We start from the raw sequence: 19878 nt of genomic DNA, 5'->3' as shown, positions 1-19878 counted from the left end.
CCTGGTTAACATCAGAGATGATAAGAAATCAGGAGGATTAATTCGAGATACAGATTTAACATGGACGAGCATGAAGAAAGTAACAAAGGAGACGAAGGTGGACACTGTATAAACCCTAGCCTTTGGCATACTAATATTAACATCGGTATAAACCCATGGATCGGGCGTCAGGAGGGCATATAGCTTTTTTTATCTTCTGCACAAGGGTTTATTGTAGAGATACCGTCAGCCAGAGGTGGATTAAAAGTGATGTAGGCGGCTGAAAGAGGGTTGAACATGGCGATTCCCCGCGACAAGAAGGCAATGCCGACAAACTTGGAAGTGTTTGTGGTGGAGGATTTTTCTTACCATGAAAAAAATGGGAAATTAAGTAATCTAATCAAAATTTGTGTTCTAGCTAACAATAGTAACAAAGTTTTTACTTTTCTTTAAAATAACCACTTGGTTTGGTGGGCCAGTCCGGACTAGAAAAATGAACCAAGCCTAATATTGTAGTCCAATGGTATATATATGGGACCCCTACACAAAATTCCGGAAAAAGCGTTCAGGATTTTGCAATTATGAAGTTTGTTCTACCTGTATTTCAGACCGAGTTTTCAACATGGATTCGTCAAACCAAGTGAGTTCTATTCTTTAAGTTACTTACATTTGAGTTTAGAAACAAATATATGTATTCTGGGCTTGGGCCGGTTTTCGGGTCCAGAATGACTCATTCCGGACCAAAGGATTATTTAAAAAAATGGTTATATTTAAAAAAAACCCAAAAAATTGGTTAGATTACTCAATTTTCTTATTTTTAATCGTTCATGGAGATTAATAAACATATTTAACCGATTATCTAGGTCACAGTTGGTGGATTAAAGCCTAACACCCCGTTCTTGAGTTCAACTTAACGAGAGAAAAGAAAGAAAATATGTGAAAATGAGAAGAAAATAAAAGAAATTGGTGTTCCCGAGTTTCATTAAAGGAAAGAAATTGAAGGAAGTGAGAGGAAATGGAAACATCACTTTCCCTCCTAACTTTCTTTCCGATTTGGGAAGAAAAAACAAAATGATTAATTTTCCTTCCACTTCTCTTCAATTCGGGAACACAAAAGAAAATTTTGTTTTCCTTTTTTTTTTTCTCTTATTTTCTCTCCTGACTTTCTTTTCTTTTCTTTTGTTTAATTCGGGAACTAGACGTAAAGAATCATTACTTCAATAGTTTTGTTTTGTTGAACCGAACTAGTTTTTGACTTTTGCAAAAATATTTTATTATTGACTAAAAATTGAAATCGATGAATAGTAAAGAAATGACCTAAAGATATAGGTGTTTGAGTTTGTTTTTAAAATGAGTTTTTATATTTTTCTTTTTGAGAAAATCAAAAAGTTTAATGAGATGTTTGAGAACTTTAAAAGTTCTTTTTAGAATAGCTTTCGGCTAAAACACTCCCTTTTCAAAAGTTAAAAAATGTTATCTTTTGCTGATTTTTGGGATTTTAAAAGGTAAAAAGTTAAAAGCTATTCCAAACGTATTTTTAAAACTTCTTTTGACAAAAGTAACAAAGGTAAAAAATTAAAATCTTTTCCAAACGTATTTTTAAAACTTCTTTTGACAAAAGTAACAACTAAATAAAAACTTTTATGAAAAAGACTTTTGAGGTCAAAAAAAAAAAAAAAAAAAACTCACCAACACCCCGTAACCCCATAGTCGATGGTTTTCCCCTTCCCTCTTTTCTGCTTTTATTGCTCTACTGTTTTATGCACCTTTTCTGTACCCTTTTTCATCAGGTGAACCCCTTCTTTGAACAATCTCAAATAAAAAAAATGGGTAAGTGGAATTATAGAAGGAGATGGACTCCGAAGAATTATTATCGCGATCAAAGAATACCATCGCCCCCTACATATTACGATACTGAGTTTAAATTTCGTGGTAATTCATCTATTCTTTCACCAGTCTGATCTTGATGCAGGATCTTTCCTTTGATTTTTCTCCTTTCATGCATTATCTTGGGTGTATTTTTCGACTTATGTTATTGGAATTATGTGTATGAAGATCAATTTTTTGTAGTTTCAACAATGTTCTTCATCTTCGCGCTTCATGGTATTAATCGTTAATGTGTTGATGAAGATTTGAATTTGAGTCTTGGTTTATAGATTTGCAATCAACTGATCAAGAATTAGGGGTTTAGGGTTTTAACTCAAGAAAATAAATTATTATGGGAGTTTCAAATGACTAAATTGAGAGAAAGGCACTCGATTGAATTCAGTTATCGCTGCAAAATGATAAATTGAGTGGTTATTTGCTAGTGTGAGGATTTATTGGGGGATAATAGCCTAATAGGCGTACTTGAATGCATAATGTAAGATAATTGATTTACCATATAGGTTTTCTAGGGTTTGCAAGTAAGATGAGCCTAGGGTTTACTTAAAGGACTTGGTAACACAATGGAAGATTAGCTTATAAAGGTCTCAAATGCTGTTGATTCAGTAAGTAATGGATTAAATACATCTTGAAGTCGTGCTGCATTTAACATCTTACAAAATCATGCAATGCAATATATGATTCTATATCAACATCCTTTCTTTCAAAAGATTTAAAACATGAAACACTATGCATCTATCCCTTAATATACAAACATGTAAAAATGTTAATGCTTGTCAATTCATAAAGTCACATTTTGATATTTATTCCCTTTTTTGTGCATCATTTGCATCAACCTTTCAGTCTAGATGTCAATCTAAACCACTCAAAGGTAAACACCAATACATAATGTTAATTCTCTCAACAGGAGCTTGGAAGAATGAGGAGCTACCATGGGAAGAAAGATTCTGCCTTTCAGTAGGAATCCCATGGGAAAAGATTGTGAATGCTAAAAACTACATGAACTGCTATGACAATGTGATAAACTGGAATGATTCAGCTGGTGAAGCATCATTTTCTGAAGCCAAGAACCGATTTTGGGCAAAAATTAATGAAATCCCAATTGACAAATCTCAACCTAATCCTGATCCAGACATGTATAACCATCATGACATTGATTGGAATCCAGAGATTGATCTTGAATTAATCAAGGATTTGGATCGAGCATATTTCAACCCTGATGAGCCACAAAAAGTTGAAACTCTTGATGGGATTAAGAGCAATAATGACGGTTTCGTCCCTGGATGTATTATAGGATTGAATGAAATGAATAAAGGTAGTGAGAATCCTTGGGAACGTAGTAAAAATGATAAAATCAACGGTTGGGATTCTTTTAATAACTCTGTAAATAAGAATATAGATCCTTGGGAGAGAGGAGTTACTCAAGAAGATAGAGAAATAAAGGATTGTGGATGGGGTGGTGTGAGTGGCTCATGGCACAATGACATGATGACACGTGGAGGTGGAGCAAATAAGTCATGGAAAAGGGTAGATGATAATTCTAAAAACTCGTGGGGAAATAATAGAAATAGTCAAAGATATGAACACAATGCATATGTTGGCACTTCACAAGGAACACAAAGAGGAAATAACAGGGGTAATTTTGGTAGAGGTCAACATAATGGAAGTGGTTGGGATTCTAAAATTGGTTCCCTAAAAAGGGAAGGTTCTCAACAGTATACATCAACTTACAAAAGTGCTAGACTTCAATATGATGATTATAGGGCTAGAGGTAATCAGTATCGAAGGTGAGATACATATAATAGAAAGTTATGATTTTTAATATTTTTTGAATCGCTTTTGTTATATGCGATATTATGTAAAAACTAGCACGTGACACCCTTTTTTGGTGCTAATCTAATGTGCACACATTTTGTAGCGAAAGTGATGCATCATATAACTAAGAGTCCCTCTTTTTGTTTTATATGTATGGGTTTGATATATTGTTGAGGGTTAAATGCATGAAATAGGAACATGGTTTTATTTGTTTGTTTATTATAATTTCTTACTTCAGATCTTTGTCTTACAGCATTGTACTTTGATGATGAATCTACCCAATTATAGTGTAGGCTTGAAAAGTAAAAAGCCTGTTTTGTAAGGGCTTTTTGTTTGATGTATTGGCAAATTTATGTTAATTTCACTTATGTACGTTTTGAAGTTGCTAAATTGAGCTGCATGCTAAATGAGATTTTAAAAGCTTTTCTTATATGAGAAGTCAAAATCTTTTCTTACATTTAGAAATTACAAGGCTAGTGTTGAAAAGGATATAGTTACAACCTACACTTATAACTTACTTAAGAACATATAGTCGTGGTGAATTCACCTCAAATGAGTTTTGCCAATCACATGGAATCAATGTACACTTGCCTGACAAATTATAACTTGGTGAAGTCTTTGATCTTGTTGCAAAACATGATGCCATTCGTGTTGTACTTGCAATGACTCCTCAGTTTAGTTGGGAGGTTTTTCAACTTGATGTGAAAAGTGTTTTTCTTCATGGAAAGCATGAAGAAGTATTTGCACAACCTAGGGATTCTTAAAGAAAGGAGAAGAAGAGAAAGTTTGTAGTCCGGAGAAAGCGTTTTATGTAGCTTTAAACATGCTCACACTATACAATAGAATTGAAGCTTGTTTTGCGCATGAAGGTTATGAGAGGTGTCTAAGGTGCTGTTTGTTTTTTTGAAGCCAAAATGTCTGCAGTCTGCGGACCACATCTGCAAGTCTCTGTGGCAGAAGAGGTGGACCAAATATCTGCAGTCTGCAATAAGAAGACTGTTTGTTTTTAACGTCTGCAGATGTTGAAATAAATTGATTTTTCAAACTTAATTTCATGTCATAAACATTAAAAATGTATTTTCAGCAAAAAAAAAAGAAAAAAAAACTGCACGGTGGCGTATGTTTTTTTTTTTTTTTGGTTTAGGTTAAAATGAGGTTTGAAGACCTTTGAAGACAGTGGCCCATGTTTGCGCCAGGAAGACCTCGCGCAGACGTTTTTTGATCTGCGCATTTCCAAAAAACAAACACTATGTGAGGGCGTTGCGCAGATCTTCACAAAAAAAACAAACCCCTAAATGAGCATAACAGTGTTCACAAAGTTGAATTGAGGTAATTGGTTATTGCTACAATTGAGTAGCCTTTTCAAAGTACAATGCTATAATAGGAAAAATATGAGAGTAGAATGCTATAATAAACTGAAATATAAATAAAAGCCCCTATATTTTGATTATATATTTATTATTTTTTTTCGGTTTAACCACCTTATATTTAATCTTGGTCAACGAAAGCCACCCATTTTTGAAAGAATTTTCCATTGTGGCCATTGTGACCCCTTATTCAGAGATGGAGCCAAGATTGTAGGATGAGGGGGGATTACATCGTAATAAGAATATTAAAATATTTTTTTATATCCGAAGAATAAAATAGAATATGTAAAATTGATAAAGAAAACCGTCTAAAAAACTACATCAATAGCTTAAAATTGAAAGTCGTTGATCTATATCACAAACTATTTATGAACAAGAATTAAAATAAATGGACCTTATGTCATAAAATTGGAAATTACAAGAGTTTTTTTTGTGAACAAGAATTAAAATAAATGAGGTAATCTATGGGCAATTAAAATATATGGGGGGTTGAGGCTGTGAGATTTTAGTCAACAAGGTCTCAATTTTTGTCATAATTGTCATAACCTTATTATTTTTCTATATAATAATAATTGAATTTTTAGAAATTATTGAGAGAGGCTCTAATAACCGACTTGGGCTAAAAAATTCCTTATTATTTTTCTATATAATAATAATTGAATTTTTAGAAATTATTGAGAGAGGCTCTAATAACCGACTTGGGCTAAAAAATTACTCATGAGCTATTATATATCTATATTATAATCGAAGGTTTAAAAGAGATTGGAGGGGAATAGCATTGCCATCTCTCCTATTGTCTCTGTCCCTGCCCTTATTTTATGTTTAACATGTGATAACTTGTTTTCAATTTAGGAGGTGTTAAAAATAACATGACTTTTCATTTATCTAAATGACATCATGACTCTATGAAATAATATCTTGCTTTTTGAAACAACTTCTCAGTTTCCGGTTTAACATGTTACACACATACCAAGTAGGTAAATGAGAGGCCATTTTAGAAAGCTAGATGTTATATTTTAGGAATTACATATGATGGCATGTAGATTAATGAAAAGTCATGTATTAGGACATAAAAGTTTGATTTGACATGCAGAATAGTAAGAACACAATCGACACAATGATTTGGGTGTTTAAAACATATATTTGATCGTAGTGAGGAGTTATAGAAATGAACTATATCTAGTGTAAATAATTAACTCAACTCACAACTCTCAATGAACTACATCTCTCAAGAACACTCTACAATGAATACGATAATCACTATTTATATAGGTGCATGTACAAGTCTATCTATCTCTCTCAAGCCTCAAGGCATAAAATCCGCATGTCTAAATGAGTCTTCCAAAGCTTCTCTTTGTCATCCTCCATGAAGAACTTTGCACCAACATTCTCCACCTCAAAGTTCGGAATGGATGATGAGACTCTAAACACCGAATCAACTACTAGAAAATAAGAAGTCCATCAATGACATCCTAATAAGAAGAAATGACGAAGAAATCCAAAAACTCCAATCTTCTGTGGTCGTTAAGAAACGATGGGCTCTAGGAAAAATCAACCCGAGCTATCGGAAGTAATCCCATAAATATGTCTTTGTAGTGAAAACCCATAAAAAATATCCACTTCAGATCAAGCATTCCAAATCACTTCTATGCTCCTCAAATCTTTTTAAGAACTCCCCTTCAAAAATTGTATCAATCTTCAATATTATCATGAAGAACATTCGCTAAAGGTACGAATGTAACGCCCGTGTTTCTGGGCTAAGCATTAGTATAGTGATGTAATAGTCAGGTCAACCATTGTAACCTATTTTGAAGTAATAAAGATGAATTATTTGAGTAATACGTGAATTATGTGAATTTATGTGCTTATTACTTGTTTATAATGATATAATAAATAAAGGATAAAAATAAGCGTCAAAAATAAAGTGTTAGATAAACCCAATATCGATGAAGCAAGTTGTATTGGCCGTGACAAGGATTCCGGACATATAAAGAACGCCGAAATCCGAGTTATAACGAAGAAGTTATGACCTGTCGAAGTTTCACAATAAAACCGACACGATGCTGTGTGACGTAAATAGTGAATTTACGATAGAGGACTTTTTGGCCTTAGTAATCTAAACCACAGTTGTAGTATACGTTAAACCAAGAGCGTGCATAAAAAGAACTCCCAAATCTGACTTCGTATGAAGAAGTTATGAATTTTCTAAGATTTGGCTTAGCAGTGCACATCCTGAAACTCGAATTTTAGTTCGAGCAGTTTTTGGCTTACGCGACCTAAATGAGAATTGAAGATATCATTAATAGGAACTCAACGACAAAAAGACAGACGAAAACGGAGTCCGTATGTAAAAGTTATGAATTTTACGCGGACATTTAACAGTGTAATCACCTCCTACTGTTAAATTTAAGATCGGTCGAGAATTAGCCAATGGGGTCTAAATGAAAGTTGTATTACTCGTAAATACCAACATGTGGATATAAATAACATCGGAAACGGAGCTCGTATGCGAAATATATGGACGAAGCTTAGTCGCTACTCTTCGTGCGCGATAAATACGATACGGTTTTTGTAAATCTGAGATAGAAGAATAATTAGCCGACGGGGTCTAAATGAAAGTTGTAGTACTCGTAAATACCAACGCGTGGATATAAAGAACGTAGAAAACGGAGCTCGTACGCGGAAGATACGGACGAAACTTAGGGGCTACTTTACTATAAAATCCCTATAAATAAAGGGTGAACTCTTCATATTTTCTTCACACCATAAGCCTTTCTTTCTCTCTCTAACTTCTCTCTAGCCTCCCTAAACCCCTCCCAAGTCTAGGGAACCTCCCTAGCACGAGAAGGAAGCCCCGGAGCGCCCGACGGCTCCGAGAAGAAAAGCTTTCGACTCGGAAACGCTGCTCCAGCGAAGCCCGGTTTTTAATAAAAACCCACTGTTTTGTCGAGGAAAATTGTTTTAAGAGTAACGAAGCGCTGTCCGAGTGCAGAGTCACCATCTTTTCAGGTGAGTGCATAGTTATTTCATCTTACACATAGATATGAAGTATTTAATATAAATTACGTGCTATGTATGCATATTGTCTAAATACTTGCTGTCTATGCTGATGAAAGATTTTTATACATGTTTTAAATTATTTAAACTGTATATGTATTTTATATCTACAAAATGTTGGGGGTAAAATATGGGTAAATGTAATAGACGATGTGTGATAAAATGATGAGAGGCCTCGATGTTGTTGTTGTTGATTTTGTCATCTAGCGGAGTATGGATGACAACCACAGACTCTTCTAGACAGTCCAGTGGAACGCTAGTAGGCTCGCAACCTGTAGGTGTTTGTGAACGATGTGTTAACCGGTGTACTCCATCCCCCTCATGGTTTCCTTTAGGACATTTATTGCTGAGGAACCCCTTTAGCAGTAGTGTCCATCCCGATGATGATCCTTAGGCTAGGTCCCTTATGATAGGTGTTTAGGGACGTAAAGTGAGGATAACGGGAACGGGTAATCGGGTTATTGTTGGTTGATGAAATTAATAAACTTATTTATTGTGGGTTGAAAACCCTATGTGCTCACCAGGCTCCCAAACCTGACCCACTCAGTTTCTTGTATTACAGGTAGTGGTGCACGAGCATAGATATGATGTTTGGGATGAGAGATTACGGATATAGGCCTGTAGATATGAATAAATGTAGTAAGGCTTATATTGTACTGTTTATGCTTTTGATTTGTATCGAACATGACATCCCGAGGTTTTTAATGATATACGTTTCTACGGAAATGCTTTGATAAAATTTTATCATATTTTATTTTGGGAACAAATTCCGCAACACTTTTATTTGAAATGTTACTCTGATTTTTAATCAAAGCATAAACAAAATCGGTTTTTTCTGGCCGTGAAAATGGAGATGTCACAGTTGGTATCAGAGCATTAGTTTAAGTGAACTAGGAATTTGTAGGATTTCTAGACTTAAACTTAGAATGCTAAGCGATGTTTGTGAGATGTGAGCACTAGCTTATTTAGGAAAGTATGCCTAATATGCTTTATATGCTAAATGATTGATGCCTTATATGCTATTAATTGATCAGATCTATGGTCTATTGCCGACCAGATTTGGAAACTTTATGTGTTCAGATTTCTAAATGTATAAATTACGGTATTAGAACTAGCATGTAACTTTTCGGAGTGACAATGAGGAATTATACGTCTATCATAAATAAAGATTTCCCTATCTTAATATTCTCTTCTCGAACTTCTACTTGGTGTCTACTGAACTCTCCAAGGTCAACAAGTTTGCCAATTCAATCAAAGTTAAACATGTTTCGTTGACTTCTGGCACTGTTTGAGGGTTCGTTTAAGTGATTCTAAGCTTGAGTATGACCAAGGTTGAGATTAGGAATGAGTGAACATGTCGTTTAGAAGCAAAATCGGGCCATACACACTCATGAGAGGTGTGTACGGCCGCACACACGGGTGTGCGGCCGTACACCCACCCTCCAGCCGCACACTCATCCTTATATATATAAGGAGACCCCCTACACTCATTTCTTTCCTTTGGCTGCACTCTACTTTCTCTCACTACTTTCTCTCTCTAAAAACTTCATCCAAGAACACTCAAAAGGCCTCAAAAACGTGAACTACTCCATCATTCAGCTTGTTATAGTGGTAAGACACCTGAATCTAAGCCTAAAACTCATAGTGTTCTTCGTGTTCTTCATTCTTTAAAGGTGTACGGCCGCACACCTTCATGAGGTGGCCGCACACACCTTAAAACTCTCCAAAGTGAAGAGTGTAGCCTTCATTCAATAGTAGGACTTGGTATTAGCACAAGAACACCTCAAAATCGACATTTCGGACACAAATGAGGAGAGTACGGCCGCACACCCCTGTGTACGGCCGCACACACCCTCTGTACGGCCGCACACTCCTGTGTGCAACTGCACACACAAACTGGCCGCACACCCACTCAAATGGTCGTACACCTCCCTTATTTGATCATATAGAGTCCCGACAAGCATTTCCAAGTCTTTAGGGTGGTTTCCCGTCATGTTTAGCCATGAAACACCCTAATTCTAACACACATATGTGTTATCACATGTTAATAGGATCCACTTACGTACGAAACATCGATTGACACTCAACATTCGTAACCGATCATACACCCCGATCCTACGTCAAACGGTGAGTTCATACCCCTACATTTTCCGTGTTTTTAATGTTTTCAGGGGGGAATACAAGCCAAACTCAAAGTACTTTATTATGTTTTAAACTTATTAATGCAGTCCAACGATTTCCACGTTTAATAACATATTCAGATATTTTATCTCTCTTTGTAATATGTTGAACATAAGGGAAACTTCTATTTTGGAAATCCAACTTCATAGCTTTCAGAAAGGTTTTACAAAGCATTTTCCAGATCAACTCTAATAAACTATAATGGGTATAGTTTGGGATAACCCTCTAGGCAGTCTCTACTTAATCAGATTTCATAAATGAACATATATAAACTATGGCAGATTTAGTTTATGTTATATGTTTTTCTCAGAAGTATAAAGTACATTTATTCAAGGATAATTACTGTTTTATACTGATTTCTCGCTAGTAAACTAGATTATACAGAATTGTGAGGCGCTACTTCAATACTGTACCCTTAGGTGTATAGTGATAAATCCTTTTAGTATAACCAGAGTCTCCTGGAGGGAGAGCGTGAGATTTGTGAATAGATCTATTCGGGACTGACAATCCCACACCTGAACTGCTAGCTACAGTTGGGCGGGCACGCCTGGGGTGAACAAATGTCATTTAACTCGACGCCTGAAGAACGTTATAAAGGTCTCTCGGTCATATCAAGTATGGTTATACGACTCGCAAATAAGTATAAACTAACTTTGTTTACGGACTCTCTTCTTCATTTGTTTTATTTTAAGTAATAAAACTACTTTTATATATGTTGTTAGTAATCAAGGACTTCTAAACTGACATCTCTACCTCTAGGACGGTTAACATGTTTTTCTAAAACTGATGGTTTATTTTCTACTAATAGACACTCTTTCAAGACCGCTTTTCATAAGAAAATACAGGATTTTCTTGAAGAACGCTTTTCAAATGGATTCAAAGAACTTTTTCTCACTAAAACTAAATGCTTATGAACTCACCAGCTTTATGCTGATATTCTTTCAAAACTGCTTGTATTCTCAGGGAATTAGTAAACAGGTACTTCCAGGAGTTCGTAGAAGACGAAGCGTTAGAGTCGCGTCTGTCTATTTTACTTTTGATATGAATAAAACCATGTATTAAACAATGTAAATCTTTTTCATATATGTATTCAATGTCTGGTTGTGTTTACTATGCTTGCTATACAAATGTTGTGATACTATGCATGACGTCCTCCACCCCGGAACGATTCCGCCATCACGGTTTCGGGGTGTGACACAAGGCCTAATGTTCCACCAAAGCCAAAAGCAAGAGCATTCCAGATGACACTGGAAGCCACAAAGGATGCAGCAGATGTCGCTTCAGGAATGAATTCCACTAGGAGCTGTTACCCATTGAGTTGAATGGTTTCGACATCATACTAGGAATGGATTGGCTTAGCGTCAACGATGCCGAGATACTATGCAAGAAGAAGATAGTAAGAGTAAACCCACCTGAGAAAGAGTCATTTATGGTGTACGGGGACAAACGCAGATTGAATTCTGGAATCATTTCCCTGATGAAAGCCATAAAATGTTTGTCTAAAGGATGCACATCATACTTGGCATTTGTAATAGATGCAAAGAAGGAGAAGAAGGAGATACAAAGAATACTAGTGGTGTGTGACTATCCGGAAATCTTTCCCGAAGATCTTCCCGGATTACCACCTGATAGACAAGTAGAGCTCCGAATAGACTTGTTACCAGGGACGACACCAATAGCAAAAGCACCATACCGATTAGCACCGACAGAGATGAAGGAGCTTATGACGCAACTTCAGGAGTTGTTGGACAACAGTTTCATTCGACCTAGTTCATCACCCTGGGGAGCTCCGGTGCTATTCGTGAAGAAGAAAGACGGAAGCATGAGAATATGTATAGACTACCGAGAGCTGAACAAGGCAACGGTGAAGAACAAGTATCCATTGCCAAGGATTGATGACCTATTCGATCAGCTGCAAGGTTCGAGCTATTTCTCAAAGATCGATCTTAGGTCAGGATATCATCAGCTGAAGGTAAGAGAGCATGATATTGAGAAAACTGCATTCAGAACAAGATATGGACACTATGAGTTTTTTGGTTATGTCGTTTGGACTAACAAATGCTCTAGTAGCGTTCATGGATGTGATGAACAGGGTTTGTAAACCATTCCTCGATAAATCTGTGATAGTGTTCATAGATGACATTCTGATTTACTCGAAAAGCCAGGAGGAGCATGGCAAGCATTTGCGAGAAGTATTAGAAGTCTTGAAGAAGGAGAAGTTGTATGCAAAGTTCTCCAAATGCGATTTTTGGATTCGAGAAGTCCAATTCTTGGGTCATGTGGTTAACCAAGAAGGGATAATGGTTGACCCAGCAAAGATCGAAGCTGTGATGAAGTGGGAACGACCGAAAAGTCCCACGGAAATTCGAAGTTTTTTGGGATTAGCCGGATATTATCGAAGGTTTATCCAAGGCTTTTCTTCGATAGCTGCTCCATTGACAACTTTGACCCACAAAGGAGCTACATATACATGGAGTGAGAAGCATGAAGAGGCATTTGAGAAGCTAAAGTAGAAGTTATGTGAAGCACCGATTCTTTCTCTACCCGATGGAGTTGAAGACTTCGCAGTGTATAGTGATGCGTCGGGAGTAGGGTTAGGATGTGTTCTAACTCAAAGAGAAAAGGTGACAGCATATGCATCTCGACAATTGAAAGAGCATGAAAAGAACTACCCCACTCATGATCTGGAGTTGGCAGCGGTAGTTTTTGCCTTGAAGATATGGAGGCATTACCTCTATGGCACGAAGTGCAAACTTTTCACTGATCATAAGAGTCTCCAGTATCTCTTTAATCAGAAGGACTTGAATATGAGGCAACGACGCTTACTAGAGTTACTCAAGGACTACGACTGTGAGATACTTTACCACCCTGGTAGAGCAAATGTTGTCACTGATGCTCTCAGTCGGAAAGTAAACCTTGAAAAGAAGAGGCCAAGCGCGTTGAGAATAGAAGTTGTCTCGACGATTATGGAAAGCATCAAGAAAGCTCAAGAAGAAGCTTCAGAGAAGAATGACCGAAAAGAAGAACGTTTGGGCAAAACTTTAGTGTTCGGTACAAACAGTCAAGGACTGAAGGTATTACAAGATCGGATTTGGGTACCTAAGATGGGAGAATACGAGATCTTCTGATGGAAGAAGCTCACAAGACCATGTACTCGATTCATCCCGGTAGCACTAAAATGTATAGGGACCTAAAACCCTACTACTGGTGGCCGAAGATGAAGCTCGATGTTGCAAAGTATGTGGTCGAGTGTGTAACTTGTGCAAGAGTTAAGGCACAACATCAGAAACCGTATAGGAGTTTAGAACCCTTACATGTACCCATGGGTAAATGGGAAGACATCACCATGGATTTTGTGACTAAACTGCACAGGAAGAAGAACGGTCACGACATGATTTGGGTGGTCGTGGATCGTTTCACTAAGAGTGCACACTTCATAGCAGCCAATGAAAGGTGGTCTATGGATAAGCTCGCAAATGCTTACGTGAAGGAGATAGTAAGACTTCACAGTGTTCCTCTAACGATTCTATCGGATCGTGATAGTCGTTTCACGTCACGATTTTGGAGAAGTCTACAAGAGGAATTGGGTATGAAGTTGTGTTTGAGTACAACTTACCATCCGCAGACTGATGGTCAGAGCGAAAGAACGATACAAACACTCGAAGATATGCTAAGAGCATGTACCCTAGAATTCCAAGGTAACTGGGATGAGCACTTACCTTTGGTAGAGTTTTCCTACAACAACAGTTTCCACTCGAGCATCAAGATGGCATCCTATCAAGCTTTGTATGGACAGAAGTGTCGTACGCCGTCTTGTTGGCTTGAGACCAGAGAGAAGCAGTTTATGGGCCCCGAGATAGTCCATGAGACTGCTGAAAAGTTAAAGGTGATCAGGGAAAGGATGTTAGCAGCTCAGGATCGTCAGAAGAGCTATGTTGACAAGAAAAGACGACCGATGAATTTTGAAGTTGGAGATTCCGTTTTGCTTAAAGTCTCACCGTGGAAGGGACTTATAAGATTCGGAAAACGAGGGAAGCTGAGTCCAAGGTTTATTGGACCGTTCAAAGTTCTTCAGAGAATTGAGAACCAAGCTTACAAACTCGAATTACCCGAAGAACTAGATGGTATTCATAACACCTTCCATGTGTGTTATCTGAGAAAGTTCACAAGAGAAGTTCCCGAAAAAATTCCAATCTCAAAGTTAAGGATTGATGAGAATAAAAGGCTAATCGAAGAGCCCGAGGCAATTGTTGACCGTAAGACTAAGAAGTTACGACGCAAGATGGTCGATTTAGTGCTAGTCCGTTGGAAACATTCGAATGGGCCGAATCTCACCTGGGAAACAAAGAGTGACATGATGAGTCGCTATCCGCATCTGTTTGCTGATGCATGATTCCGGGACTTAATCATCCTAAGGGGGAGAGAATTCTAACGCCCCTGTTTCTGGGCTAAGCATTAGTATAGTGATGTAATAGTCAGGTCAACCATTGTAACCTATTTTGAAGTAATAAAGATGAATTATTTGAGTAATACGTGAAGTATGTGAATTTATGTGCTTATTACTTGTTTATAATGATATAATAAATAAAGGATAAAAATAAGCGTCAAAAATAAAGTGTTAGATAAACCCAATATCGATGAATAAATTTGTATTGGCCGTGCCAAGGATTCCGGACATATAAAGAACGCCGAAATCCGAGTTATAACGAAGAAGTTATGACATGTCGAAGCTTCACGACAAAACCGACACGACGATGTGTGACGTAAATAGTGAATTTACGATAGAGGACTTTTTGGCCTTAGTAATCTAAACCACAGTTGTAGTATACGTTAAACCGAGAGCGTGCATAAAAAGAACGCCCAAATCTGACTTCGTATGAGGAAGTTATGAATTTTCTAAGATTTGGCTTAGCAGTGCACAGCCCGAAACTCGAATTTTAGTTCGAGCAGTTTTTGGCTTACGCGACCTAAATTAGAGTTGAAGATCTCATTAATAGGAACTCAATGACAAAAAGACAGACGAAAACAGAGTCCGTATGTAAAAGTTATGAATTTTACGCGGACATTTAACAGTGTAATCACCTCCTACTGTTAAATTTAAGATCGGTCGAGAATTAGCCAACGGGGTCAAAATGAAAGTTGTAGTACTCGTAAATACCAACGCGTGGATATAAATAACATCGGAAACGGAGCTCGTATGCGAAAGATATGGATGAAGCTTAGTCGCTACTCTTCGTGCGCGATAAATACGATACAGTTTTTGTAAATCTGAGATAGAAGGAGAATTAGCCGACGGGGTCTAAATGAAAGTTGTAGTACTCATAAATACCAACGCGTGGATATAAAGAACGTAGAAAACAGAGCTCGTACGCGGAAGATACGGACGAAACTTAGGGGCTACTTTACTATAAAATCCCTATAAATAAAGGGTGAACTCTTCATATTTTCTTCACACCATAAGTCTTTCTTTCTCTATCTAACTTCTCTATAGCCTCCCTAAACCCCTCCCAAGTCTAGGGAGCTCCCTAGCATGAGAAGGAAGCCTCGGAGCACCCGACGGCTCCGAGAAGAAAAGCTTTCGGCTCGGAAACGCTGCTCCAGCGAAGCCCGATTTTTAATAAAAACCTGCTGTTTTGTCGAGGAAAATTGTTTTAAGAGTAACGAAGCGCTGTCCGAGTGCAGAGTCACCATCTTTTCAGGTGAGTGCATAGTTACTTTCATCTTATACATAGATATGAAGTATTTAATATAAATTACGTGCTATGTATGCATATTGTCTAAATACTTGCTGTCTATGCTGATGAAAGATTTTTATACATGTTTTAAATTATTTAAACTGTATATGTATTTTATATCTACAAAATGTTGGGGGTAAAACATGGGTAAATGTAATAGACGATGTGTGATAAAATGATGAGAGGCCTCGATGTTGTTGTTGTTGATTTTGTCATCTAGCGGAGTATGGATGACAACCACAGACTCTTCTAGACAGTCCAGTGGAACGCTAGTAGGCTCGCAACCTGTAGGTGTTTGTGAACGATGTGTTAACCGGTGTACTCCATCCCCCTCATGGTTGCCTTTAGGACATTTATTGCTGAGGAACCCCCTTAACAGTAGTGTCCATCCCGATGATGATCCTTAGGCTAGGTCCCTTATGATAGGTGTTTAGGGACGTAAAGTGAGGATAACGGGAACGGGTAATCGGGTTATTGTTGGTTGATTAAATTAATAAACTTATTTATTGTGGGTTGAAAACCCTATGTGCTCACCAGGCTCCCAAACCTGACCCACTCAGTTTCTTGTATTACAGGTAGTGGTGCACGAGCATAGATATGATGTTTGGGATGAGAGATTACGGATATAGGCCTGTAGATATGAATAAATGTAGTAAGACTTATATTGTATTGTTTATGCTTTTGATCTGTATCGTACATGACATCCCGAGGTTTTTAATGAAATACATTTCTACGGAAATGCTTTGATAAATCTTTATCATATTTTATTTTGGGAACAAATTCCGCAACACTTTTATTTAAAATGTTACTCTGATTTTTAAACAAAGCATAAACAAAATCGGTCTTTTCTGGCCGTGAAAATGGGGATGTCGTAACGAAGATCCAAAAACGCCATGTAGCAAATCAAGATCAAGATTTTCAATCGAACTTGATCAAGAAGAACCAAAATCGAGTCAATAATGTGCGTAGTCAATCGTAACAAATAAACTCCAATATGCTCATCGAGATACCAAAAATACCCGACTTCAATAATTCTTTTTCAAGCTTCACCGAAAATCACCATGTTGAAAATTCAATCTTCTTTTGAATGCTCATATCAAATTTCCCCCCTTTTTATAATCGAAATATGATTATAAAACGTTCAAATGTGCATGAGAATGTGCTCAAATCGGATGTATCAATACTCTACTCCCTCTTGACAAGTGGAATAAACGAGAAGCTCCAAACCTGAAAAAGTCAAAAAATATGACAATTTTCAAAATTTTTACTTTCCAGACCGTCTTTGACTTGAACCGCAATCCGATATGTATTGTTCAAGTGAAAATATTTGTAACACCCGTTTCCCAGAATGGATCAGTGGATGGTGTTAGGGAGTCAAATACATGGTTTTTGAGGAAAACCATGTCCCACGACGTGGCACATAGGGTGTCACGGCGTGGTATGCAAGAAGGTGAATGCGCGTTTGGGAAGGCACCACGACATGGCGAACGTAGCAGCCCTAGCCCAAGAGTTTTTAGGGTTTTCTCCATATGCAATCATCTTAACCTCAAGTTAGGGCATCTTATTCAGCCTCCCACTTCTCTATTTCGAAAATCCTATCCCCTTTTAGTGTTCTTGATGTTTTTGGCCATTTAAAGACCCATTTCTCACATTTTGGTGTGGATCTTGAAGACCAAGTTTCTTGCAAAGTGTTTTGGTGAAGAGCTCAAGTGTAGATCTAGAAAAAGGATGATTTCTAGACCATTGTGAGTAAAAAGCTTCCATCTTGATCTCTAGATTGTTAGATCTTGTAGTTTGATCATTTATGTAGGTCCTTGGGAGCTTGTGCTTGGAGTTGAGTGAACTCCAACACCTATTGATCTTATTTTAGCATCTTATGATCTTGTTGGATTAGGAAAGTTTGCATCATGATCTTGCTCTTGAAGCCATGCATGTTTTGGGAGGGGTTTTATGCTTTTACGGACTTAGAGTTGTAAATCTAACTTTGGGATGGAGTCCTAATGGATAAAGTTGGAAAATTTATACATTAAGTCAGTAAAAAGAACTAGATCTGAATTTTTGGGCCCTTATCTGATGAAATTAAGCCCTTAATAGAGATTTTGGCATTCTTCCAGAAGCCATGACGTGGCCTAGGGTTTGCCACGATGTGGCGGTCGAAATCGCGACTGTTTTGTCCTGGCATTACCATGACGTGGTAGTGTCCTGCTTATTGACTTTTGACCTTGCGTTCCCACGGCATGGCATTGACTTTGTGGACCTTTGACCGTTGACTTTTGACTAGTTTGACCTAGGGTCAAACTTGGAGGTTTTGGGATGATGATTGAGGATTGACCTGTCTTAGTGATAGTCGGTTTGCGGTGAGTTTCTCACTATGCTACGTATCCCATTGTATATCCTTTGCATGGTAGGGTAGAGGTATTGTTAGTGTACAAGTATGTTAGTGGCTAGGATAACTCATTTGTTATGTATGTGCAGTTTAGGATACTTGGTGTCCTGGTATGCTAGACTGGTAGGGTCTTGCCTATTGACCGTGTGGTACTGCTAGGAATTATGTTTGGATATGTTAACCGAGTAGAACCAGTTATCAGGATCAGGTATGGTTGACCAACAAAGGACTTAATTAAGAAGTGGTCATTGATAGGGTAAGTAGGAAAGGCTGGTTGCAAAGTGTATGGACATACTAGTATTTAATATTTCTTTATGTCTTTATGTTATGAGTTTATGCTATACGGTTATGTGGTAGTGATAGGTTAAGTTATATGTATTCTAAGTTGGATAGCCTGAGAACTATTGGTCTAATACCTGATTGTGATGTTCTTGTCTGATTGTTCGATATCGAGTGGATCATCTGTTCGACTGTCTATCTGATCCCTCACTACATGTGACTTTGTGCATTGCAGGGAAAGACCATAGGGGTAGCCCATGCCACTTGTTTGTAAGACCATGGGGGTAGCCCATGAAATTGTAGGGAAAGACCATGGGGGTAGCCCATGACACTTGCTTGTAAGACCATAGGGTAGCCCATGCCATTGCAAGGGAAAGACCATGGGAGTAGCTCATGACACTTGCTTATAAGACCATGGGGGTAACCCATGACATTGTAGGGAAAGACTATGGGGGTAGCCTATGACAAGATGTAAGACTATAATTTGACCCATAACATTCACTCGGGGTTGGATCCGACCCATTATTTTATGAATGATTGTTGCGTATGTTTATGTGGATATGAGATTTGACTGTTTGGCGCTAGAGTCGGACATTTGTGTGGATGCATTGTATGTATGATGGCATAAATGGTATATTTGGGAACTCACAAAGATTTATGCTTACAGCTGTGGATTAAACATTTTGTAAGTCGTTCGTGAGAAGAGATCGGTAGGACTATACACACACATTGAAGATGTTCGTTTCTGTGGTTTTTTAAATATAACTCTGATAATGTATGGTTTCAATCAATCGAATGTTACTAAATTATTTCTGAGATAAAGATTTTAATCGGTTTACTTAATTTGAAAATGAAAAATCTCTTTGTAATTTTTGTGACGTTACAATATTCTTGAGAAAAAAATTGGATTCAATCATCCCGAAAATATGCCCCAAAAAATGTAAACGTTTTGTAATAATGCCCAAAATCGTAACTTCTTTGAAACATCATATGCCAAAACTGCCACATTACTAAAATATTGGGGACCAAAACTGTAAGACGACTCAGTATGGGCAACGAGGGTTGACATTTTTCCGACGCCGCGACCTAATAACGCCGGTATAACAGGAGGAACACCGCCCCCGGTCCCCATTTTTTGGCGTTACGTTACTGCTCGTTATTGTGGCAATGGGAGGAAACACTCATTTTTTTTGGT

At 37.5% G+C, this 19878-nt stretch overlaps 1 protein-coding gene across 1 annotated transcript; it reads left to right on the top strand.

The window, feature by feature from the left end:
• The first annotated feature begins 1708 nt into the window (after positions 1-1708).
• Positions 1709-3786, top strand: LOC145104300 (uncharacterized). The gene is made up of 2 exons (XM_079041565.1): positions 1709-1911; positions 2771-3786. The coding sequence occupies exons 1-2, from the start codon at positions 1740-1742 to the stop codon at positions 3652-3654; spliced, it is 1056 nt and encodes a 351-aa protein (XP_078897691.1). The 5' UTR covers positions 1709-1739; the 3' UTR covers positions 3655-3786.
• Positions 3787-19878: the final 16092 nt, after the last annotated feature.

Source organism: Lactuca virosa, chromosome 4 (genome assembly GCF_052849685.1).
Source record: "Lactuca virosa cultivar CGN04683 chromosome 4, Lactuca_virosa_CGN04683_v6, whole genome shotgun sequence".
Lineage (NCBI taxonomy): Eukaryota > Viridiplantae > Streptophyta > Magnoliopsida > Asterales > Asteraceae > Lactuca > Lactuca virosa.
The sequence above is the reverse complement of the archived record's forward strand: the minus strand, read 5'-3'. Positions and strand labels throughout refer to the sequence as shown.